The sequence below is a fragment of the Aulonocara stuartgranti genome, assembly GCF_965226115.1.
Source record: "Aulonocara stuartgranti genome assembly, chromosome: 18".
Lineage (NCBI taxonomy): Eukaryota > Metazoa > Chordata > Actinopteri > Cichliformes > Cichlidae > Aulonocara > Aulonocara stuartgranti.
This window is the reverse complement of record NC_138954.1, coordinates 10,940,559-10,967,524: the sequence shown is the minus strand read 5'-3', so window position 1 is coordinate 10,967,524 and position 26,966 is coordinate 10,940,559. Positions and strand designations below refer to the sequence as shown.

General features: G+C 41.2%; 1 protein-coding gene across 5 annotated transcripts in view; it reads right to left on the bottom strand.

The window, feature by feature from the left end:
* The window catches only part of mtcl1 (microtubule crosslinking factor 1), a 79,520-nt gene that overhangs the window by 38,603 nt on the left and 13,951 nt on the right, over window positions 1-26,966 (bottom strand). For all 5 annotated transcript variants that reach the window (XM_082512342.1, XM_082512343.1, XM_082512344.1 and 2 more), the window contains exons 4-5: window positions 2,326-2,385; window positions 302-1,690 (exon numbers count right to left, since the gene is read on the bottom strand). In XM_082512342.1, coding sequence (XP_082368468.1) covers window positions 302-1,690; window positions 2,326-2,385 — 1,449 coding nt within the window. The remainder of the gene's footprint in view (window positions 1-301; window positions 1,691-2,325; window positions 2,386-26,966) is intronic.

The window sequence follows — 26,966 nt, the reverse complement described above, 5'->3', positions numbered from 1 at the left end:
CTCGTACCCATCTTAATTTTGCCTGCTAGTTAAAGTCATTTTTTGGACAATTTAATGTTTCCTACTGCTTTTCAAGTTAACGAAACCTTGATATCTGCTTCTCATAAGCTTAAGATTGTCTGGAATAATCAGGAGAATTAATGCTAATTGATGTTCTTATTCACAATTTTTATAGAACACGAGACATTTTTCTTTTTGGACAAACAAAAGTGAAAAGAACATCTCTGTGTACCAAAACATGTCACCTTACAGTACAGAAAGGCATTGAAAAGGTCAGAAGAAGGCTATCCATTGAACTTACCTGGAAGTCGGTCACCAGGTCTCTGCCAAACGTGCCAATGGGAGAGTCACGAGACATGGAGGTGACGGTGGACAGGAAGCTGCTGGACTCTGTGAGGTTTGGCATGGGTGACAGATCATCTGTCCTTTCTCTCAGCCCCTCCCCTATGTGGTCCAGCTTCTCCATAAAGATGTGCAGCTCAGTGCGGAAAGCCTTCATGCGGGTGTTAATGGTGTCCAGGACTTGAGTGTCTGGTTTGGATCCAGAGGCTGCCCCGCCTTCGAGGCTCTCTCCTGTCGTCACCAGGAGCCTGCCCTCAAAGATCAGGCTGTCAGTGTCCGTGATCAAACGGTCCACTGTCTTCCCGAGCCTTTCTGCCTCTCGCTTCACATTAGCGAATGACTCCCGCTCTTCCCTTCTACGATTGGCCAGTTCAGTGGCACTGAGCTCGCTGCCATCTGATGGTTTGATGCTTCCAAACCCCGAGGTGGTCGCTGTTTTCTCAAACAGATCTTCAGAGTCACTCTCACCTCCAATAGGTCCTTCTCTCTTCGGTTGGAGGAGGAGAAGTCGCCCTGCTTCCTCATCCTCCGCAGCTTCTCGCCGGCCCGCATCACTCTCCGCATCGCTGTCTCGAGGGCTGCCGGTTCGCAGGCCCAAGTGTGCAGCCAGGTCACAGCGCTGGACATTAGACATGAGGACACGGTTCTCATATTGCAGCTTCATCACCTTTCCGCTCAGCTCGTTGATCTGCATCCTGGCTGATTTAAGCTCCTCCATCAACATCCCACTACTGGAGCCATTACCCGTGCCCCCGTTCCCGGGTTTAAACAGTACCCCCTCACTGCCTTCTTCACCAATGGCCCCAGAGGTGCTGCTTGGACCAAATTTGAAGCGATTGAGTTCAGACGTAAGCTGCCTATTGTGGTCCTCAATCTCTGAGATGGAGCGGCGCAACAGCTCAGCCTCCTCCTCGACAAACTGGAGATGGCGACGAAGCTCACTGGCCGACTCCAGCGCATCGCCGCCATATGGAGACGAGGGCATGCTGGAGAAAGGCTCGCGCCCAAAGCAGTCTCTTTCATACTGACAGCGAATGTCTTCATTCTCCGCTCTTAAGCTGCGGTTCTCCACCTCCAGCTCCACAATCTTTCTGCCCAGAATGTTAGCCTCCTCCTCCACCAGCTTGAGACGCAATCGTAGCTCGGCTTCTCGAGTGGTGTGAGGGCCGCCGCCAGAGCACTCCGCCAGGGGAAGGGGACTGTCCACGTCCCCGTAAACTGATTTGTACTTTTGCAGCTCCTGCTCAAGTTCATCCTTTTCACGGCCGAGCTTGGCCATCTTTTTCCTCATGAGGCCGGACTCCTCTTTGGCAAACTGCAGCTGGCACCTGAGGTCCGCACTGTCCTCCTAATGAAATAAAAATGACAGTAAAGCTGCTGTCGTCTCATACTTTTGTTATTGTCTAAAAACATCCAATAAAAGTTCCAATCCAGTCCAAGAGCAATTTTTTCCTACTATAACAGAGCATTTTATTTTTATTCGTGTTGTATAGTATGTTATTCTATTTTATCTTATTCTATTCTATTGCGGTTTTCGTAACTTTTACTGCCTTCAAATGGACGTATGACTACAAAATGTACCAAAATGACTAAACACAGACTGAAAAAAAGGTTGGAAATCACTGCGATACATAATTTAGCCCAGAAGGCAACAGTACATTTATTGAACTGGATAAAAGCAGTAAGTGGGCTACAGTAAATGTTCTGCCGAAGGCTCAGCTTAAATGTTGCAGCCTGGTTGTTTTCCTGTTATCTTCACTTACGGTTTCTCATTTTAAACTTTTGACTTCACACTTATTTTTCTATTTTCTTTCCTCTTGTTGTGATTTCTTTGTTTCCACCTTCAGGATGTGTTTTTTTCTTTAATTTTATCAAAGCTGCTTTTCTCTTTAAATCTGCTAATCCACGCCTGTAAAGGGTTGAAAAAAGTGCCTTATTCTCTTTCTGCAGAGTGAGTAACACTGACATCTTTTTCTTATTTACCTGACTTGTGGATTTTTTGTCTTTAAATGTTTCCCTGCTACCTCGTCGCCTCAGTGCAGTCTGTAAAAGAGCAAAACAGAAGAAACGCCTCATCAGAAACAAACTTCTTCACTGCTGCACAAAAGGAAAGAAATTTTTAAAACATGCCAACATTAAAGCAGAGTGATAAAGACATAAGAAGGCTATTAGGGAGGATCTCTGCAGCTCTACTGATATTTCCATAAATCACGATGCCAGTGTTTATATAGACAATCATGATGATGGTGTTTGCTAATGTGTATGCCAACTCCCTAATGTGAAGAAGACTCTGGAAAAAAGAAGCGCATTAATCTATCTGCATGTGTTATATAACATTGGCATCATCAGGTCAAAGCTAGATCTAATAAGGAAGTGTTTACTTTAGATCACATTGCACATCATGACATAATTACTGTCAGAGACTGTCCTGGTAATAGCCTGCATCCAAGGCTAACATCTGGCTAGCATGTCACTCTTTCTGTGGTTGAATGGAGCGGCAGATTGAACAGACAATATATATGATTTATATGAATAAACTAAAATGCCCCTTGAGACGATTCTGCTTTTTATTCAACTCAGAAAACTTGAGAATTCAGATAAAGGCGGTTTAATGTCTGTCATGTATGATGCACCAGGGTGCTTTAGATCGCATTCATAGCTCAGTGTGACAGACGTCTTATCCCGGCTCAGATTCAGTGACACATGGTGCATCCACGACGCTCGGAGGGGAAAGCATCTGCCCGTCCAGTGGGGAAATCTGTCCTGTAGCTAATACAACAGTAGGCATCGCACGCAAAGCCTGGATAAAACAGGGCCTTCTACACGCCAGCTTAGTCTTACTGACTAATAAAATCATTCATTTTTTATCAAGTCACTTTCTTACATCAGCTACAGCTCTATCAGACTGGGGCAAGATAAATTATCACAGAGAGGGGGAAAGGGAGAGGAGGAGGAGAAGCGAGAGAGAGAAAGGGAGGAAGAAATCCCCGTCTATAAATGCAGAGCCTTTTCCAGGAGCAGACTGCTGCCCCGGCAGGGTTATTTAAAGGTTTGATGATCAGTTGGGCTACGGATGGCTTCCTTTCTAGGAAGCATAACTTGATATTAATATTTCTGATGTCACAGTCATAATCACACATCTCTGTGTAGGTTCTTGTCATCCAGGTCATGGTAGTCTAAGGAGCTCGGAAAGAAAGCGATTTCTCGGATGAGAGGTGAAACGTCTTCATGGGTTTTTTTAAACCAACTCGAGCATCTTAAAGTCTCTCATCAAATAGATTATTACATATTTCGAATATGTTCCAGGACTATTGTGTCAGCGGAGGTGTACGTATGTGTATATTTGAGCCTGTATGTATACGTTTAACCGTGTGCGGATTAGAGAAAATCCAAAATAAATTCAAAAGTTGTGCACCCGTATCTTGTTTTCAAGTCAAGTCATCTTTATTTAGCACATTTAAAAGACATCAAGTGTCTCGCAAAGTGCTGAAGTGCTAAACATCTTTAATTTTAAAGTAATTAAAGGTGTTTAAAAGACGATTAAAGCCCACGATAGTCATGCTCCAGATTTTTGACCTTTTGACCACAACTGTAAATGTGACATGTTGTCACAACAATTTTAATACTCCTTAGTCTTCAGAAAGGCACATATTGTATATATACATTATATAGTGCCAATTGTCTGATATAAACCACTACAGGTCACTGATGAAAAATACTGCACTGGGATCGAGCTAAGCAGCAGCACAGTCACTCACTGCAGTCGACTGCAACAAGAGTTTTTAAGCATATTGCTTCCTCTTATTCATTTTTTGGGAAAACTGTTTTTGCTTTACTCTGATTGCAAGCTTGAGTGAGATGGTCTGTTAGCTCCACTCATCCACTGCTGATCAAAATCCAACCTTTAGTGGTTTGAAGCACCAAAGCTTGCAAACCATTGCATTAACCTAAAATTAACCAATCGCATATTCATGTCGAATCACGTAGCAGAGATTGAAAGGTGCACGAGGGATGTTCACTGGTGGGATGAACATGTCATTTGAATTGAACGAAACTGATTTTTTTGTCCTGCCCACCAAAGATGTGCAATAGCTCAATGAGCAGAATCAGTGTTGGCTACTCCTCTTTCAGCACACACTCACTCACTCTCATTTCACTTGGCATACAGCAGATTCTTCCCTGCAGAAGCTCTGTTGCCATCCTAAACAGACCAGAAGGACAGTGTGAATCATTCATGGCCAGACGGATGGAAAGTGTGAGGGAGAACCTGTTTTGCCCAGAGCAAGAACGGACCTTGACTCAGTCGCTGGCTCGGCGACAGGAAGGGAGCGCCCGCTTAGAAACGGTGGCGCAAAAATGAGCATAACCAAACTGCAGGCGGCAACGGTTACAGAGAGACGTCTGTGTCTGCTGCTTTCTGTGACAAATTTGAATGAAAATACTGTTTTGATTTGAAACTTCATTTTATTTTATAAGGTTTGCGTGCAGAGAAGTTCAAGCAGGGCACAGATGAGACACATTTCTCTGTTGCTGCTCAAAAGAGCTTTATAGTTTTGTTTCATTTCCTAACTGCTGTACGATTCCCTTTATCAACATGTTTCTTTATCTGCTCCCGTTGCTCTCTCCACAGTCTCAGTCCATTTTGACCTCCGAGCTGCTGTTCTCCAAAAAAAAAAAACATTTTCTCTATAGGCTGAGTAACCTTGGCCTGCTGCCTTTACAAGATCTGATTGTTTGATCGAACTGTGGCACCAACTGTCTGGGTTTCCCTCGGAAAAAAGACAGATTTCTTAAATATGTCCCTAAATTTAATTTGTCAAACTGATTTTTTTAGACACTGGAAAAAGCTAAATGTCAAAATGACTGAAGATGACAGTTTGCCCTTGAAGGAAACTACACCTCTTCTGATCTTTCCCTACAACCAGACCTCAATGTTTCTCAGAAATCCATTTTCTTTAAATACAACAATTACTGACAGATTCATAGTTTACTTTATTTATTGATCAGCTGCATCAAAATTGTGCATCTGCACCCCCACAGCCCCTCGGGTCTCACTTCAGCTTTGTTTTCAGGGTCTCTCCAACACCAGCCGTGGTTTAATTCCCCACCCTGGTGACGGGGCTAATCTCTCTGGGGAGACAGCGGATTAGACAGCATCTTGTACAAAGCTCCTCAGACTGCCATTGTCAGGGATCCCCGTTTATTCTACACACAAGCCAATGTGAGAGTCAGAGAAACAACAACGTGATCAAGTAACTCAAAGACACTCATCTGCGATTCGCTTGCAAATATAACTGCACAAACAGACCTTATATTACATACATTAACAGTGAGTAGTCATTTAAACGTCAGATATCTGTATGGCATTGTTATTCTTCTAATCTAATGACGAAAACTGAAGTAACAGGGTTTGGTTTTTTTTGAGCTGTTAGTTTTTTGGCTTCAAGTGGGTCATAGAAGCGGGAAACTTCAGGGCTGAAAGAAGACAACACTGAAGTACAACTTTAGAGCATAAATAAACATTTTTCGTTAATTCTTTCCTTCATGAAAACTATAAAGGTTGATTTCCTTCTAATAAAATACCCATTTGAATTTTATTACAGCTTAAATTTTGAATTATTAAAGGCATGGCTGTTTTTACTGGCAAGTAGGTTCCCACTAGGCAGGTAGCTGACCTCTTGGCTATAACTGTTGTTTTATTGTAGTTATCTGACACTGCGAGCCATGCTCATAGACACAGAAGTTTGGTGAATTAAATTGTAATATTTTATTTATATGTTGCTTCAAAGCCATCAGCAGGTATCAGTATCAATGCATTGCACCTGTATAGTTTATAGGAGCAGTTTGTTAACCAAGTGTCCTATAAATGAAGGCCATTTTCAATCCCATTTCTAACTTTAACTGATAACTTGGCACTCCACTCATGGTTCCATAAATCCGACGCTACAATTGACAAATTGATGTTGCTTCTTCTGAAATTACCAAATCCTCAAAATAACGCCAGTGCAGCTATTGATATGTTTTTGTAGTCACTTTAAAATTCGAGCGTGCAAAAACTTTGTGTTAAAAAATAAAAATAAAAATCGTGTTAAAACTCATATCACAGATCTGTACGTGGACAGGGCAATTTTATGGTGTGTGGAGACCTTTTGAACTGAGATTCAGGTGTGTTATGCAAATAATCACTAATAAAGCTTCAAGCTGCGGAGATCTGGCAAACACTTCTTTCTCCACACCTGCTGATTTCAAACTTTAATCACAACCCGTCACCAGACAATATCCCGACCACACTACAGCATCACGCTAACTCAAAGTTCCCTGCTGAAATTTTCCAGTTATTAAGGATCAATAACATGAAATGAACAACAATACTTCTCCAAGATAGTTAAACTCCTCCACCTGAGGCAGTAATCATTCCCCACCTGGTGTGGGATACGTGGACCGGCAAAGACCAAATATTTAGCTCCAATAATCACCACGTTATTCCATAATGGAAATAATTATCTGCACCTCTAAAAGACCTTTTACTGCTCCCTGATAGTGTGAATGACTGTTGCTCTACTTTTTAAAATTTGATTCAACCACTGAGATTAATTGTGCCTCCTGAAAGCTCTGCCACATTTTCACATCCTCTGTGTGATTGCTTTTCTTCCACTTCAACACACATTCGTCCTCCTGCACGCTCAAAAGCACAAACATGCACACAGGTTCCCCCATCATCAACATCATCATCATCCACGTCTGGTGCTCTGAACAGCCGGTTAGCTCGGGTTAGTGAGAGTCAGTCATGCAGTCACGCAGGAGCAGCATGCAGTCTGGCAGGCAGATCCAGCTGGTGTGAGAACTGGCTGCATTACTGGTGCTGCTGGTTTTTACTTGGACCTCTGCCAGCCTGCAGGATTAGCAGATTGTAGTTACACAGTCATTACTCTGGTGGGACCGAGTGAAGCAGTCGCTGCAGGCCCTGACTGACTGACTGCCAGTCTGTATTTCACTGGCCTTCTCATGTACCTCCCTCCTGGACTCCCTAATCCCGTTTTACTCCCTTCTTGCTTCTTTCTTTCTTCCACATTTCCTTACTTTACTCCAGCTCCACATAAATCACCCCTGAACGACATCTGAAATGTATGTGGCAACTAAAGTTATATATGTGTGTGCTCATAGTGGGCCGTTCTATCTTTGAGAAGCACCTTGAGTTTAGATCATCAAAGTGAGGTCAATGTAGCCTCTCAATCTCTTTTAAAGGCTTCACTTGGGTAAGGATTATAAATGAGCACTAAGATGAGATTTAGGATTTGTTTTGGCAGTTTGAGGTCAGATAAAACTTTGATTTGATTTATTTGAAGATGACAGAGTTAGGATAAGGTTTAGCACAAGATATGAGGGGCAGGAATTTAGAGGTGACACTTTAAGGATGTCAGGGAGGAGTTTGGGCGACAGGTTCTTAAAAAGAGAAGACACAAAAAGCTGATTTTTGAAAAATAACATCTCCACTCTTATAAACCCTCAGTGAGTCGGTACACTGGACTGTACAATCCAGCAAGTCCCGAGACATTTCTTTAAATTTTAGTCGACAAATTCTAAAAATTCCCATCATCAGAATTTGCTCTGGAATGTTTTGATTGGTGAATAGAGTCGTCTTGGGATGCAGCCATCTTTATCTGTGGCTTTTTTGATAGCCCCAGCTGAGACAGCGCACTAGTCTGCTGGATTAAGTAACTAAGTAAGGTTCATTAATATAGTGTTTTTCGAGAACAAAGTACACACGGTGCTTTACAATGCCCATGTAGGTACAACCAAATTAAAACAGTATAAAAAAATAAATAAAACTATGATAAACAGTTATGTAGGGTTTGAGTGTTTCAGTTTGATATGTTAAATTGGTGGTTGGACGGGTTAGTATGTTCACATTTCACCAAATTCTTATTAGCCAGATGATGTCTGGCATTAACATTATAAGAATAGTGTTGAAGTTATTCCATAAATATCCTCCCAGGACTGACCCCTGGTTTTTTGCAGGTGGAGAAACAGGCTTCCACAACTTTGAACTTGCAAATTTAACAACAACCACTCGTTCTAACTGGTTTCACAATTAGCGAATGCTTACATAGAGCTGGCTCCAAACTAACATGTCAAATCATCGGTGTAATATGAATATTTTAGCTTGTTGTGTGGTACAGACCATCCAAGAAGTTGTATTTTCAGTTTTAATGAGTGAAATCCTGGTGTTTTACTTGTATCTCACATTTATTTGTGTCCTTGAATGTATAGTTAATGCCTACAGTTTACTAAACTTTCTTCAGCTGAGGGTCAAGAGGCTGAAAACCAATGAGTTGCATCACTGTGGCTAAGGCAATTCTTTTACACAGTCTATGCTCCTCTCTCATTAAAAATGAAAAATGGTATCACACTGGGAACTAATGATAACCCTCGAAAATAAAGAAACGATCAACTGCTACCGTCTGTGTTGTATCCCAGAAGTTGTGTGCGACAGTGTTTATGTTCAACAAGTGTTTATAGCATTTGTTTAGAATTAAAAATGCATCACAAGTTGGCGATATCTTTTTTTTTTTTTTTTTTTTAGATGTGGGGCAAAATCCTGACAACTCAATTTCCCTGAGAAAATTTCATTTTTCATGTTGCTGCTGCAGTCTCACTACAGTCTTGGAACAAGTGTTGGAGCACAACAATATGGAGTATTCTGACACGCCTGTTTGCGTAATACACTCGGGCATTTTTGGAACAAGTGCAGACTGACATACACAGTGACATCACCCCAAACATCCCAATGTGGGAAGGGGGAAAAAAAACAGAAAAACATTTTGGGGGTGGAGGATGAGTAAAAATGGGAACACAGCGAGAGTATTTTCAGCAGCATCTGTACTCAACAGCTTGGCCTATTTATGATTTAGCTCAAAGACCGTAACACATTGCAGAGAGGGGCGTCTGGCTCTGGTAATGGGATTTAACAGGAAGTGTGGTGTGACCAGCGAAAGAGGGGGGCGGGATGGAGGGGCTGGCAGGGAAGGGGGTGGTAACGGAGCACAAACGCAGTTGCGACTGCCGCTGGATGCAGATAAACCCCTTCTCAGCCCTGACAGAGGCAGCTAAGACTCCGACACAACAGAATAAATATCGCTCACCCGGCGGGAGAGCTCAGAGAGATAAGTCGCTATGAAATGTTTAGAGGCAGATTATATTACGGAGATCTGGATGAATGAGCCCTCAATCTGGACTGTAATCCGTTTCGATAAATTAATTAATACAGCACACGCACACACACTTGTCTGAATATATTTAAGTGTCAGACGCCCTCTCTTTTTGTCACTTGATTTAATTTTTTTCACCCCATCCAAGGACATTATTCTGATGCACAAGTGTTTTCTGTTGCTGCTCCTGCTACTTCATGATGCACACAGCTGTTTTATTTTTAAACCGGTAATCAATCTGTGACTTGCAGCACCTGCATTAGTCTAAATATACAGCTTCTAGATATGCTCCATCAGCCAAATACGCACCATGCAACCCACTGAAATTCAATTTGCTGCTGAAAATGGTGCACCGCCACCCATTCCTCCTCGAGGCTACAGTGAAGTTGCTGCAAACAGGAGCAGCGGTGATATTTTGAGGAAAAAAAAAAAAAACCTTTCACCAATCAAAGCTAAATGAATTAAAGCAATCTAGCAGAGTGGGCTTCCAATATGATGCACGTGTGTGCTCGTCTGCACACGCATGCGTTGTCGAGACATCCATACAGCGTGTTATTGTGTGGGTGCCTGTTTTTGTGCTTTTTGTCTGGGCATCCTGGTGCGTCTGTGGCTGCGACTGCGTTTGTGGCGGTTGCTGGTCTGTCCGTATAATCGGCAGTAAGACAGGCTTCATGCAGCACTCTGAGGTCGTTCCAATGTCAGGGCACCCCCAGCGGATGTGATCTTGTAAACAGCTTCAAGCATCTCCATCTCCCCTTTGTCTTAACATCAGTAGCTGTCCAGAGATTTTGATCCACCTCAGAGGTCTTTATAGCCTGAATGCAGGAGCAGAGCTTAGGAGAGGCAGGTGGAAGAAAATGCACACAACTGCCGTTATAAAGCTGGTAAAATTCCAAGTGGGCATGTTTTGGGCCAAAGGATGGCGCTGGTGTAAGTAAAACCATCAGCTAAGACTTTAAAACTGTACTCAGTGATGCTTTTTAAAGCAATGAAACAAATTTATTTGTGTGTTATTAAAGTAATTGCTTGTAGTGAACTAGATTGACTATACGAAACAGGTGTAGCAAGAGTGAACCTTGAGTTTCAGGGTGGTGTGCCAAGTTATAGGCTAACTTGGTTAGCCATTTTTGGGACTATTAAATGATGAACATTTCTCCAGAAGGTGCCAAAACTACAAACACAGTGCAGAGGTCCAGTTCAGTGACTCAGGTTAGCTGAGACCTGGCAATGCTCTGGTAAGCTGCAGTGACACCATCCACTTGTCTCTCAAAGCATTAAATCCGTAATCATGTATAATTTCAAATGCTTTAAATGGGTGAGTCATATAAAAATTCACCCCATGTACAATTGTCACAAAGGACGAAATTATCTGCAGAGAACAAGCTAGTTTTGAAATTTCTGCTCTAAATTTGGAGAAGTCTGTGGGCACTGACTCATTTTTCAAGCAAACTGCCATTCGGGGAGCTGCCAGTTAATGCCACCTTCTGTGTTGCCTTTATTGTTGCATCCTCAGAGGTTGCCACTTCACGGTGACAAATTCACTGAAAAGTATCATCAAACCCTGCGGTTCCCCATATGGAAAAGATATATATAAATCTTATAAAGTTTGTATCTGTCTTGTGTGAAACTTGTATGAAAAGCATATAAGAGTGAAAACAGATATAAGATCCCTTGAAAAATTATATAATGAAACTTGTATGTTTTGGATACTTACTAAAACAATGTATGAAAGTAATGAGAAAGTGGCCACTTTCATGAGTAATCACATATAAGTTTTTACTATTTCTTTTCCATATGGGTCCCCTCAGCCCTGCAAAGCTTTTTAGCATTTTGGAGGCTTAACGTTCAGGTTTTGCATCTTACTGTTTGGTTTGTTCTTTACTCAGTACCATGTTTGGCCACAGACACAGATGTTTTCAGTCAAAACGCTGATAAACTGTAACTTGCCCATTATCAAACAAACCAGACAAAAAAAATAGGCAGCATTTCTGGTGAATGCACTCTCGCTTTTCACAGGTACAGTCAGATGTTTTCTTTGAGAGAGAGGTAAAAGGAGAACGAACAGCTTCTTCCTCTGACTTGTTGTTACCATCACGTCCCTCTTGTGTGATTTTTGTACAGAATTTTTATTTTTGTTGCAAACTTACGACATATATTCATTTCTATTTATTCTTTCTATAAGAAATATGATAGACTCATTGTATCCGAGTCTTAATGACCCCCCCCCCCCCCCACACACACACACACATTATTATTTTATTTTGCAGCATTACCCAATCTTCTTCAGCTCAAAACACTTGAAACCAGCTCTGTGTGATTTCGGTCGTCTTTTTCTAATATTTTTCAGTGGCAAAGTGTTCAGAGTATTTCCAATCTTTGTCAGGATGTTGGTTTGTTTGCTTTACACAGTATGTAAAGTTATATATTTAGAGAAGTTAATAGATTCCAACACCCAACAAAAACACCAAATAGAACACCTACAGAAGGAATTAAAAATATTTCTATTGTGGTTCATTTTACAAACTAGAAATCAATTTTTTAGTAACAGTAACCTGGGGGGGGACACAGTGGTGTAGTGGTTAGCACTATGACAAGAAGGTCCTAGGTTCAAACCCCTGCAACTGTGAATGTGTTAGCCCTGGGATGGAGATGAAACCTCTGTAGGGTGTACCCTGCACCCTATGGCAGCTGGAATAGGCTCCTGCCCCCCTGCGACCCTGAATTAGACAAGTGGAAGAATTTGGATGGATAGACCATTAAAATGACTGGAATTCTCTGATGCATGTTCCAGCAAAAACACAGGACTTTCAATGTTGCAGACAAATTAAAATATATAAAAAAGAAAAGATCAGGCAATCTGCATGAAGCATCAACAGTGCTGCTATTCCTGGATGCCCACCAGAGATTTCCAGGTCCTACAGCAGCATGTAGACGGGAAAAGAAAGAACAGGCCAGGAATTCTCAAAGGAGTAACCACCGGTAGCTGTAGCAACCTATGCTGACTTGCAGAGTATATATATATATATATATATATATATATATATATATATATATATATATTAGGGGTGCAACGATATTCGTATCGATATTGAACCGTTCGATACAGTGCTTTCGGTTCGGTACGCATATGTATCGAACAATACAACATTTGTAATTTATTTTATCAATTTTCCTTCTGACGATGCTGTCTGTGTTGAGCGCTCAGTGAATCTGTGTTCGACTACTCCGCCTAGGCTGCACTGTCCTGCGCAGATCCACTGAGCGCTCAACACAGACAGCATAGTCAGAAGGAAGAGCGCAGGGCAAGCTAGCAAGACAGAAGTTAAGCTCTCCTTGCAACATAGACCTAGTCATGGACTAAAGTAAAACAGTATGTTGGATGTGCCATGCAATGCTCAATTACATGTGTGTGAACTAGTGTGTTAGCGCAGTTAGCTCGTTAACGTGTTGGCCGTCTAGCCCCATGCACGGAGCGATCGGCGGTAGCTCGTTAACAGAGATTTGCCGTGTTGTGGCGTTAAGGTCATTTCAACGAGATTAACCTGAAAGCACTAGTGGGAACACAACGAATATGACTGCACATTTACGCCAACATCATCCTAGTGCAAAGACAAGTGGAAGCAGATAAAAAAAAGCAAGCATGCTACTAACTTTAGCCGAGTCATTTAGACAGCTGTTAGCACATGATTCTCCTTATGCTGCTGAGAATATAGCCCAGAAGAAGCGGATAGTATAGCTTTTATTTTGGAAAGAGCCATTTCTCTGTAATAAACTCTCTTTTCCAAAGATGAGTGATTCCTCAATCAGATACAGGGCTTGCAATATCGCTAGCCCGATGTCCCGGAGCTAGCGATTTTTTCAGTCGGGCTACCAAAATCTATCTCTGCCCTGCCCGTCGGGCTATTGTAGGAAAAATATATGTCAATGCTTTTGCATTCTTTCAGAAATGTAGCTGGGTAATTATGTCATTGGCATCGGTGAGCCACTGTCAATATGTGACATATTGAAGTCGCGTTTGAATTTGCGCTTGTTTTTTTGCTTTCACTTTGCAATCGTGCGAACTGTGTATAGAGAGCGACAGCACTGATCTGTGAGTGATGATAATTTGTGCACCAATTCCTCTGACATCGTCTTATTAATCGTTAGCTTACTATGCAAACATGACAAGTGAAATCTCCCGCAGCTTAAACATGTGAGAGGTTGATCGCGCAGAGAATCGCTGAGCTTATATATATATATATATATATATATATATATATATATATATATATATATATATATATATATATATATATATATATATATATATATATCCTGCAAAATCCTGCAAGGCAGCAGGAATACAATATGCCTACCTGAGTGTGTGTGTGAGTAAATGTTTGTGGATGAGTGTCTGCAGGAGGTCGCGCGTGAGCAGCGAAGGGTCACTCCCATATTGCTCTCCACTAAGCCGTCCCTGACCTCTGTCTGAGACCCAACATGCAATAAAGAGAAGCACAAAAGAGCTTTTATGGGGCATGTCACTACCGCTCTCGCTCACGCTTTACAAATCTCCCTGAACAACCCGACGGCCTGGCATGCTGCTCGTGGAAAACACGATGCCACTCTGCCAGCTGGCACGATCCAAAGACACAAGTTCGACACAACCTACGGGGGCATTAAGAAATTCGGCAGAAGTTTAGCAGAAACACTCCTGCTAATCTCTTTTACAGAACAGAGGAGTGTTGTCATTTCATGCTGCTTCAAAATAAATCAACAGAAAACTGCAATTAACTGCTAATAATTACCAAATTATGTCAATCACTGCGCGAGTGCTGAAACTATTTAGCAAAACAAAATAACTGTGCAAGAGAGGGTTTTCCTCAAGCAGATCAGATTTCGCAATGTAAGACATGCATTAGTCATTATGTGTGTGCATTTGTGTTGCACGTGTCATACATTAACATGCACGCTGGCTCTCGAATGGCTGAGGTGCAGTGCTGACACTGCAGATCCCACGGTAAGAGGAAACAAGAGAGAGGAGAGGCTTCACTTCAGTGAGTGCTCCCATTAGCATCAGAAGCTTCTCTCAAACGTATAATTACAATCAGCTTCACCTCAAGGTGCCATCATGAAACACAGACAGGCCACATTCATTTGAGTACTTTATTAAGCTTCAGAGACCAAGCATGAAAACTTATAGGGCGCAGAAGAGTACTGTGTTGCACAATGCTGATTTATAAGCAGTATAGTAGGGGAAAAGATATTTAATATAGCAAAGACAGGCAGCAATGATCCCCTGTTATCTTTGTCATGAGGATATAAGAGCAGGTAAAGAAAGATAAGAGTGAGAAAAGGAAGGTAGTCTCCTTATTGTCAACCTCGAGGAGTCTGCAGCATGTACACATAACTGATGAGACTGATAATGAAACCAGAAGCGGGACAAGTAGCTGCTTCTGTAGACACTGATGTTTAATTTCAGTGTAAATTCAGCTTCAAAATGGTCAAGTTACCAAAGAGATCACGTTGTCTACCAACTGTTTAGTATTTTACTCTAAGGATTAAAAAAACCTGCTGTGTCATGAGCTTTGGAAGTTTGAGGTAATAACATAAAGATGTCCAACGTCAGACATGACACATTCTTTAAAATGGGAAATGTTGAAGGATTACAAATTCAACAAACATCTCAGTAACAATTAGAAATGCGATGAAAAGTTTGAGACACTCTGGTTTATCTTGTGGCCAAGTGATGGGATCCAGATCTCCAGGTCAGGAACTAGCGGATCTACATGAGGCGGTTGACATTGAGATTATTGAATATTTACATTATTTTTTACTTTTTCCTCAAAGTGGGCGAATTTTCCTCATTTTCACCTCCACATTTTCTATTCCTTGACTTTACTAAAGTAGCTTTGCATGTTTCACAGTTCAAAATATCACCTGATTATCTAATTTTGAGCCTTAGCATCATCAGCTGTCTGACACTAGACACAGTAGCTCCTCTGTCTTTAAGACCACCAGCTTTAAGAGAGCTTTCTCCTAACTGGCTGCCCCTTGGTAGGGTCAAACAGCAGGTCAGCGGAGCCTCTATGATCTCATATTCAGAGCTCTGTGTCTAAGATGGCCTCTGATTTACACGTTCAAGAGTATGAAGAAAAAAGAAACAGCGCCTGAAACAGTCTGAGGCTCGATCTTCACACACTAATGGCACATAACTGAACTCACTGTCTGAAGCTTTGACCATTTGTAATAAGAGCATCCATCATCATAATACTAAGCAGATAATAAGGAAATGTAGAATTCAAGTCCTCAAAGCATCAAACAAAAATGCTTCCACTAACTCACGGTAAAGATGTCTCAGCTGGCTCACAGTCAAAGGACACACCGCCTGGTTGCCCTGTGAACAGTAGCTAGTAAAGCAAGAAAATCTTCTCACAGTAATTAATGACCCGTGGCTGGCTGTGCTATCCATCACTGGTTGCCACGGTAACGGATAGCTCTAGACAGCCAAATCGAAAAATCTGACCTGGAAATAGAAGAAGTGAGACAAGGAGCGGGAGCTTCTGAACACAGACGGATGTTATAATTACACTAACAGCACCTGCTCTCAATGTTCTGATCAGGTGTTTTTCAACCGATAATGTGCGCTTTTAAAAAGAAGCGCAGTTTTGTGTTATTGTTTTATCTCCGTGAGCACTTTTCCATCCACCTTATTAAGCACATCTTCAGTTTAGTCTCTAAACAGATCAGTGGCTGAGTGGAACATTAAAAGGAAACTCTACGCGATGAAGCTTTTTTTTAAGGTTGGTGGTAAAGTAAGAAGTTCTAATGTATGCTGAAGAGACTCCGTGTGGAGGCTGAAGTTCAAATATCCATCCATCCGTTCGCTTCCGCTTATCGTTATCTGGTAGCTGTGGATACAGGGTTGCTTTTGTAAAGAAATACTTTTGAAAAAACACAGTGGCTTCTGTTGCTGCCACATTGTAACTCGATTTAATGCAGTAACCTGAAGAGTCCATCAAAGCGACCAGTCACACGTCAAAAGTGAGTCGATTCGCGCGAGCAGAATTTATGTCCGAGCGTAGAGAGTTGTGAAACAGCAGCGGCATGTGAAAAGAAGACGCTCTGGCGTGTGGGATGGCGTATTTGTGCACGCTGCTGCCGAGTTCTGGGCGTGGATGTTGCATTTATGTGCGAGGAATTTAATTCCACCCATGAAATGAAACTATTTGCTCAGGTTATGTTTTTGCTCGCGCGTACATATTGACATAAATACCATCCCATAGAGTGAGCATGTGCATTAACTTTTATTTAGTTTTTTGTTGTTTATTATAACTATTATAAACTTCTCTACTTTTGAAATGAAGTAAACAAGTAATAAAAAAGGGTCCACAGGTGAAGCCGCACTGCCATCAGACTTAAACATCTGGGGTGGATAAGAGTCTATCCACAAAAAACTAGTCTGTGCATGAATGACTGACACATTAATAGGTACATTTAGTGAATGAAATGTTCTGGTTTATCTGTTAATTTTACTGTGATATAAAACATGAGTTTGAGAAACACACAAATTAAGTAGTAGGACATCAACAATGAATATCATCACTGGCACAAAAGAAAATCAACATAAAAGAAAAAAAATAATATTATACACACAAAACAAAAACCCCATAGACATCTCCTCCAGCAATGAACTATCCAAATCTAAAATATTGTTTTAAACATTGCTATTCGAACAGTATTTCTCACAAGCAGAGGGGCTCAGTGTAAAAACTTCAAGCGATATTGCTCCCATTCTGTCACTTTTGGCTCTATTTGTAAAGCTCTTGGTGCCATGATTTGTAGTTCTTTGTTATATCTCATGGAAAAATGTTCATAGTTAGTGTGGTATAAGAAGGTACGTTAGTTAGGTAAATATGAATATTTTCATACATTTTAAAACCAACATATTTGCAAAGGACATCTTAAATAAGCCAAGTTTTGTTTTACTTATTTATTTTGCCACGAGCGCTCTAAAGAATCTGAGTTTATTTTTTGGTAAATACATTTTTTTGACAGAGTGCATCACGCTGTCCCACAAAATTTGTATCTGTGAGTTGCCTTAAAATTTCATCAAACACTGCGACTCTAAAAGAGCGAGCTGACAGACTGGATCCAACTAATGATAAACTCTGAGCGACTGCGGGCCTGATTTAGCCCCCTCGCTGCTATGGAAGGATGACAAGTGCAGAACTGGCAACCTCCCCCTGTGGCTCGGTGAGAGAGCTGGTGGTGGAGTCGAACGGGGAGACTGCACCCGACCGCTAAAGGCGAGAGGAGGGAAGTGGTGATTGATATTTCTGCTATGAAAGGCACACAGTCTGGCAAAGTGAACCAGCTTCAGAGAACAAGTGAATTTTGTTCTGAACACATTTCCAGCCTGGAGAGGAGTGCCAAGTCCAAACAACTCGTTATTTTCTTTCTTGTAAAGTCTGCTGCAAAGGTAGGGCTTCTTATAGTTTGCCTGACTATGTCAACACTGCATTTTGAGTAAGGTACAAATGATCTGAACTAAAACTACATAGCTGTAGCTGCATTTGTTTGCTGTAAGACTCAGCTACCAAGCCTAATACCTGATTTTATAATTTAGAAATTATTTAATGTCCTTGTTTGTGCTGACACTATGATGGTACAACTGACATGTTACATGACAGGATTAGGCAGGTGGAGAAACATTAATGACTCACTATGAACTTCCTAATATGATCAACTTAACCTGCTCTGCTGCAGCTCTGAGTCTAATGCGTTATATATGCAGATGTGATGTGAACTATTATGCTGCCATGGCTGATGTCCAGTCCCCATAAAGTCATAAAAATGCATTTTGGCAAATGGTGCTAAAGAGCATCATGAGCTTAATTTCAAACCAATGCTACCCATATGGAAAAGATATATATAAATCTTATAAAGTTTGTATCTGTCTTGTGTGAAACTTGTATGAAAAGCATATAAGAGTGAAAACAGATATAAGATCCCTTGAAAAATTATATAATGAAACTTGTATGTTTTGGATACTTACTAAAACAATATATGAAAGTAATGAGAAAGTGGCCACTTTCATGAGTAATCACATATAAGTTTTTACTATTTCTTTTCCGTATGGGTAGCTATCCTTGACCTAACTTAACAGTAACTGTAGATACCACAGGCTGCCCTGCACTGAATTAGTATCTTTTAAAGTGTCTATTTACAAAAATGATTAGCATTCAATGAAATGTCAGCATGAATTAACCAGATAACAAAATAAACACTCTTGAAAATTCTCTATAACCTTACAGTAACATTTAAAATGCACCTAATCGCCTCCTAGCTCTAACTGCATAACTCATCACTCGTCTTTATTCGTCATTATTCTGAACTTTCAGCTAAACAAAACAAAACAAAAAACTAAACTAAACTAAACTGTGCAGTGTGGGCATCCATCTATTTTCTTCTGCCCTGTGACTCTAAGGCTGGGCACCCCATGATGGATCGCCAATCTGTTTCAATTCAATCTATTTATACAGCGCCAAATCACAACAACAGTCACCTCAAGGCGCTTTATATTGTAAGGTAGATCCTGCAATAATACATACAGGATCATATGACCCCTTATGAGCAAGCACATTGGTAAGGCAAGGCAAGGCAAGTTTATTTGTATAGCACAATTCAACAACAAGGTGATTCAAAGTGCTTTACAGAGACATTAGAAACAAAAACCAATACAAAGCATGATTTAAAATTGATTAAAACAAGCAAACAAACTAATTAACAAACAAACAAAACAGTATATAAAATCAACACAGATAAAATCAGTAGTTAAAATGTTAGTTTTGAAATTTAAGCTTAAAAGTTTGGATTTGGTGCTTTATTCAAATGCAGCTGAGAACAGGTGAGTCTTCAACCTGGATTTAAATAAACTGAGTGTTTCAGCTGATCTGAGGCTTTCTGGGAGTTTGTTCCAGATATAAGGAGCATAAAAGCTGAATGCAGCTTCTCCGTGTCTGGTTCTGACTCTGAGAACTGATAAAAGACCGGATCCAGATGACCTGAGGGATCTGGAAGGTTCATACTGGGTCAGGAGGTCACTGATGTATTTTGGTCCTAAACCATTCAGAGCTTTATAGACCAGCATCAGAACTTTAAAGTCTATCCTCTGATGGACAGGCAGCCAGTGTAAAGACCTCAGAGCTGGACTGATGTGGTCCACTTTTTTGGTCTTAGTGAGGACTCGAGCAGCAGAGTTCTGAATGAGCTGTAGTTGTCTGACTGATTTTTTAGGTAGACCTGTAAAGATGCTGTTACAGTAATCAAGCCTACTAAAGATGAATGCATGGACTAGTTTTTCCAGGTCCTGTTGAGACATCAGATCTTTTATCCTTGAAATATTCTTGAGGTGATAGTAAGCTGATTTTGTTATTGTCTTAATGTGTTTTTCTAAGTTTAGGTCTGCATCCATCACTACACCCAAATTTCTCGCCTGGTTTGTGGTTTTTAGGTGTATAGATTGAAGTTCTCTGGTGACCTGTAATCGTTTTTCTTTGGCGCCAAAGACTATTAAATTGTGGCACAACCAGTCATTAGTTTCCTCAATGCATTTACCAAGAGCCTGTACAGGGCCTCGGTCTCCTGGTGACATTGTGATATATATTTGTGTGTCATCTGCATAGCTATGATAGTTTATTTTGACAGTGAGAAGGAAAAACTCCCTTTTAACAGGAAGAAACCTCCGGCAGAACCAGGCTCAGGGAGGGGCGGGGCCATCTGCCACGACCACGTGTGAGAGAAGGACGGCAGGATAAAAGACATGCTGTGGTTTTTGGCTAATGCACAGAGACAGATATTTACACTCACATTCACACCAACAGCTACTTTAGAACCACCACTTAAACCATCCCCATACATCTCTTTGGACTGTGAGAGGAAACCATAGAGAAGCCCGTACAGACACGGGGAGAACATGCAAAGAAGGCCCCAGTCCAGATTCGAACCCACAACTTTCTTGCTGTGAGGTCTTACTGCCGAAGTCTACAAAAGCTTGAGGACAACAGCAGCAATCCCACAAATATTAGATGACTGTTTGTTTGAGATCACCTGTGAATCAAAGAAAAATGAATGGACACCCTTGTACCCCTTTATAACAAAGCCCTCGGTGAAGTCATGAGACTGTACAGGGCAGCTCCCAGGTGGGAATGTGTGTAACTTAAAATGAGCTGCAGGACAGTGCTTTAAAAAGCCTGCAGACACAGCAAAACTCTTCCCTAGAGACAAGTGAAAAATACACAATACACCTGAAAGGCATTGGCGCTGCATACTACTGCTCTGTCTGGAGGTCATCCAGTGCACATCCAGCCTAAAAAGCCTGAACTCCCAAACATCCCAGAGTCTAAGTGAAGCTACTGTATGGATACATATATAAAATAATAATTTAAAGCGTCACTAGGAGTCAACCCACTAACAGCTATTAGTGACACTGTGGCTCAGACAGGCCAGGAGGAGGGAAGAGCTGCCATGTCAGCTGCCTCCAAACTCTTCAGCAGGTCCAGCGAGTATTCTGGGAAAGCAGACTGGCTGCGTGCCAGTGCTGTGCAGTGTGCAGTACAAAGAAAGCGAGCCATGTGGAGAAGGCAAGGGAGGCGAATGTCGCTCTGCACTCATCAAGATATACAGAGAAGACGGATAAGATCAGCGAGTTACACTCAACCGGAGGCGACCCCGCCCTCGGGCAAATTAATGCTGACAAATCAGAAATGGAAAGAGATACTCCATTTCCCATGCTGTTCCTGCCAGAACAAATTTCTCCAGCACAGACATGCAGAACACAAAGATCCTCTCTTATTTTTTTGTGCAACCCATCTTGAACCAGTTGGTGCAGCTGAGATTAAGAATTCATCTTTGAAGGGAGGATAAGGGATAAAGCTGGTGATATTTTACCTTCATATGTATTTGGCAGATGCTTTTGTCCAAAGCAGCGCACAGATGAATCTCTGTTATTATCAACAAATATGATGAAAAGACCAAAAACTCAAACAAATGTAGCCCGTTGCAGTATTTCTCATAGCTGACCCACTTCAGCACCATTCATTACATTGATTCCAAACCTTTGCTTCAATTTGGCATGTAAATCTCCTTTACTTGAGTCAAAAGTGATTATACGCGTGACCTAGACGGATGCCGCTCAAAATTACATTCCCACTCCCACGCAAGCCGAACAGAGAGGGGGATTCCTTTGATCGAATATATAAAAAGAAGAAAAAGTAGGAAGTCTTCACTTGTCTGAATATCATTAGTGGGTGTTTTATGTTGATAAATTAACAAACTGGGTCATTGTTGTCTTTCTTAATGGAAAACAGAGAAAAACAGAAAGTTGTACTGACATAAAAAAAATACATCAAAACTCTTGAAAAGTAAAGAACTACTCTGGAGATCACTCACAACTTCCCAACTCTAGCATCTCAGAACTGAAGTCATCCACGACCTGCTCACTTGTGCAGTTTACTCATGTGTACATGCATACAGCATACATTTAGTGGGAACAGAATCTCTGAGTCATCCCTTTCCACTACATGGTCCACCAATGTAGTGAAATGGTGCCAGATGGTCTAGTCTGAGTATTTTAGAAACTGCTGATCTACTGTGATTTTCCACACAACCAGCTCTAAGGTTTGTAGAGAATGGTCCAAAAAAAAAGAGAAATATCCAACGAGCGGCAGCTCTCTGACTAAAAATGCCTTGTTGACATCAGAGGTCTGAAGAGAATGGTTGGATTGCTTCAATGTGACAGGAAGACAGTAACTCAAATAAACACTCATTACAGCCAAGGTATGCAGAAGAACATCTTCAGACTGGCTGCCACTCCTGTCAACCAGAAACAGGAAACTGAAGCTACAATTCATACAGGCTCATCAAAGACTGGAAACACATTGCCTGGTCTGATGAGTCACAATTTCTTCTCCAACATTCAGATGGTAGGGTCAGAACTGAACAACAAGAGAGCATAAAACCAACCACTCAGGCTGGGGATATAGTGGGGTGAGGGACATTTTCTTGGCACATTTTTTGCCCAATTCTGCACCAACTGTGTGAGGCTATTGTGTCAACATGAACCAAAATCTCTGAGGGAGATGAGGATTACGTTTACTTCATCGTGAGAGGTAGCTCTAACACACTTGGACACAACTTCAAGGTTGACTTATGTAGATACCTACTAATAACTACTAACTCATTGAATATAATGTACAGCTACAACTCGTGTACTGGTTTTGTTTATGGCCATCCTCCTTAGTGAGGTCACAGTTTGAGGAAACATCATAGAAACAAGGAACTGGTTTTTCCTCTTTGTTAAAAGTCCAAACATTCAGGCTTGCTTTGTTTTTCCACAATGCCACCAGTGTCTTGCTGATCATCACACCAGTTCATGCTGCATTCCTAATGGGTTGGTTACAATGGTGGAAGTAGGTCACAGTAATCTCCATAAACAGATATCTGCCTATGAATATGTAGAACCTGCAGGCAAAGGTTTTCTGGTGTCATTATGCAGTCAGCTTGAGTTCTGCTGACCAAACACATTTAAGCAACCTTTGATTGTGTGCAGGTAAACACTCTGTGTAAAGAGCAAGGAGAGACTGGGGGAGTATTTGCTGAAATGCAATCTTGAAAACATTGACTATTTAGCATAGAAAAAAAGTTGTGCCCAAAACTGAGTATTTGGAAACAACTATCACTGAATACAACAGGAAGTCATTGCTCAGACACGCATCAGCTCTATCAGGAGCCCTGAAAAATTGCTCCTTGTCTTCAGAGACTTTGCCAGCAGACTAGTCAATGGGTTTCCAAACTTAGGCTATAGCAGCAATGATATTGTGTGATGGACATTTAAACTTTGTTCCAGTTACAGCTGTCCTGTAAAATCAACCAACCAAGCCAAGCCAATTCATCAGCCAATATTAGAGTATTGGAGACATATTGGTATTGGGATATATGTCTAACGTTAAGTCTCAAAAACCAGTAAAAACAAAAAAATCTTTTAAATTGGCATTTTAAAAGATCAGTCGATATATAATTTCCTGTTACTAAAAATCCCTTTCTTTGAGATTTGGTGCAATCAAAAGATCAGATACTTCCCTCAAATCTTACTCCAATGCAACAGTGCAAAAAGAAATAAGCCCATTTAGACTTTGGTGCATCTGATTGTTTCTGTAAACAGACTTCTCAAGATAGCTTCCAGGCCCAATTAAGCCCTTATCAGCGGCTTATTATCCTTTAGCCCATGATTATCATGTAGTTAGGAACGGCAGCCTCTTCTCACATCATCTGCAATTCATAATTAGCAGGAACCAAGTTATTTTTCAAGACTCTGACTCCTCGTTCTGTTACCATCAAGCATGTGTCTATGGTAACAAAGCAAGGATAAATAAAAACCTTACAACCCCATGATCATAAACTTGTGTCTGTTTATCTGGAGCTTTCCCTCAGGCATCAGCCATGTCTCCTCTGCTCACTAATAGGAACCATACACACAGCATACAACAGAGCACTATTATAATCTATGGAAGGAGCCTGAATGAGCGCACAGTTGGAGGGGGATGTAGGTTAGGGGGGGATGAGGGTCAAAACGATGCGTACGAGTGTCCAGCTGGCTGATAATGAGGTCGGCCTCACCCCCGCGCCACTTTTCCACCACCCAGCACTTCACTGTGCCCTTGTGTGCATCAAAAGGTTCACAAAAGGTTGGTAATAAGAAGGAGGGGCTTTCGCCTCTGCACACATGGGAGCTTCGTGGCCAGAAAATGTTAGGAGGGGAACCAATAAAGGAGCAAAGTGAGAGGTGAAATACTGAACTATTATGAAATCCCAGCAGACTACCAAGCTGCCACAGGACGTTGTACAAGATAACGAAGTCTGAGCTCAGGTGGCGGCCAAGGAGTGCAGTAATCTACAGAGTTGTTACCCGGACTTGTTATTAGCCCAGATGATGGCTTAAGTCGGGGGGTAGTGTTTGTTTGTGTCATGTCACAGCTCCTGAAGTGGAGCTTTTAACTGATTCTTCTGGGATGACCGCCTTCCTCCCTCAGCTGGGCTGGAGCTTTGCCTTTTCTCAGTTTCCTTAGAGGGGGTCTAAGGCATTGATACGCTTATTTAATTAAAGGTTAACCAGTGTTTGATTTCTAAACACTGTAGTTTACACTCATAACCTGTAACATTTTGCAACTCCAGGGCTGTATTTTAAAACCAACCACGTGAGCCAGCTAATTCATCAGCCAATATTAGGTTATTGGAGATATATTGGTAATTGGGGTATATGTCTAACTTTAAGTCTCACAAAACTAATGTTATCCATGTTATCTAAGCATCAACACAGTACAAACTCCCTAAAATTGGTATTTTAAAGTTCACTTAAAATTAAAAGCCTAGCGGTCAGTATATCCGTTCCTATCACTATAAACATCTATGTCTGAATCACACTTAATTAAGCATAAAAAGAATGGCTCTATCTCAGATGGTTGTTCACAGGCAATGTGCATTATCATGTGAACTGCTGATAGCTTAAAGAGCAGTTTGAAGCTTCAAAAAAAAACAAAAAAAAACAACTTCATCTAGTACTGAATATCACAGCATGACATGGAAACGACAGGCTTGCAGTAGCTCTCTAGAAACTACAATACCTCGACCTTCGTTATGTGTTGGTATAGTCAAACGGTGATGATGTTCTTCTCCAGGTCATCATTAGTGCAGCGAAATTCAAGGCCAGCAAAGGAGGGCGAGGAAGCTACACTAAAACCCCCTAGGTACTTAACAAAGAGGGGATTGAAAGCAAATAGAAGAGGTAATTAAAGGAGGGATAAGTCACCAAGATTTCACAGCTTTCTGATTTAGTCTCCCTCAGTCTTAACAAGCTATGCAGCAGGTCTCTGTCCATATCACCGAAGTCATTATTTGCTTATGACTGTTTGCGTGCAACATATAACCTCGGAGAGGAAGCAGTGACAGCCTCTGTTTTCTTTCCCAGTCTCATAGTTTCTTCTGTAACAAGCACTGTGGATTAAAGCACAAACAGATCTATAGGCTCCCACAGTTCTCAGACACATGCAGCCCCATCTACTTCAAGTGAGAGACCACACAGTCCCCCCCAGACTAATACATTGCCTGAAATAGACCACTTTAAATATGATAGAGAACTCACTTGGATACTGCAAGCTTGACCAGGCACAGCTCTTTATTTTCTCAGGAAGGTTATACACTCCTGGACTGTAAAAACATAAACAGCTTTGTGATTCTATTGGAGTCCATCTTGATGAAAAATGTGTACATCAAAATGTGCATCGAACTCTTTTTGGAAAGAAACAAGCTATTCTATTTATGAAAGTAGCCGTATATTTTCTGTGCATATGCAATATCCTGAGTTGCATTTTTAATATTCATAGTGCCATATTTTTTTTTAAAAACACTAAGCCTTTCATGTAGAATAATTAAGATTTTGCAGGGAGTGATGAGCACACAGAATAATCAGGAACCTTAAATGATCATGTTAGTTATAAAACTCCTAGCTTTACTGTTCTGGTCACTTTCAGTGCACTCAGCTGTGGCAGGCAGCTGTTTTCTGTGAAAAACACTATGAAAGACTCACTGTATAAAGTACATATTGAAGCATTTATCAACTAGATATTTCAGCCAGGTATTTCCCCAAGGAGTTTACAGAGACCTGGACAAGTTAAAAGATGTGTTATTATTGAACTTATATTCATCCAGTGCCAGAAATAGGACTCCTAATGAGTGATAATGCTTCTCTGGCTTTACTGGAAATGTTAAAAGCCAACACATTCTTCGAAATGTTACATGTTATATAACAACAAGGAAAATAAGGAAAACATTTTTTTGGATATGATTGCATCTCTATGTGCCTTTGTACTCATTCTGGAAACAGATTCTAGTTAAAGGCCAGAACAGAGCTTAATGTCTTGCACAAGAGTCGTGCTAAATAATATACTCGTCTTTTCCCTGACAGTAGACGTGTTCTTCTGCAGCAGGAGGGCTGCACAATCCTCCCATGAGTCACTTTAGTCTCTTGTAGTTTACATTTATGTTGATGCAGCCTTGTCTCGCCCTGTTGCTGCTGTCGGTGAGGACATGGTGACAGCGCTCTGTGACTCAGGCGATCTCTGACCGCTGCCTCATCAAATGAACTTTTTTAGACTACAGCGAAGCTCACTGACACCACAAAGTCCCTGTAGCCTGATCTATAAACATGGCTACAAGCAGCTTTTGACAGTAGGACTGCAGGTGTGCACGGAACATGTAACTGGGCTTATTTTTGGAGTAAAAGAAATGGAAACTGGCCAGCACAGAGTTGCTGTAAGCATCCTGATAAGATGTAACACTGGGCCACCATAGATCATCTCCTTGTAATGCCTTATGGCA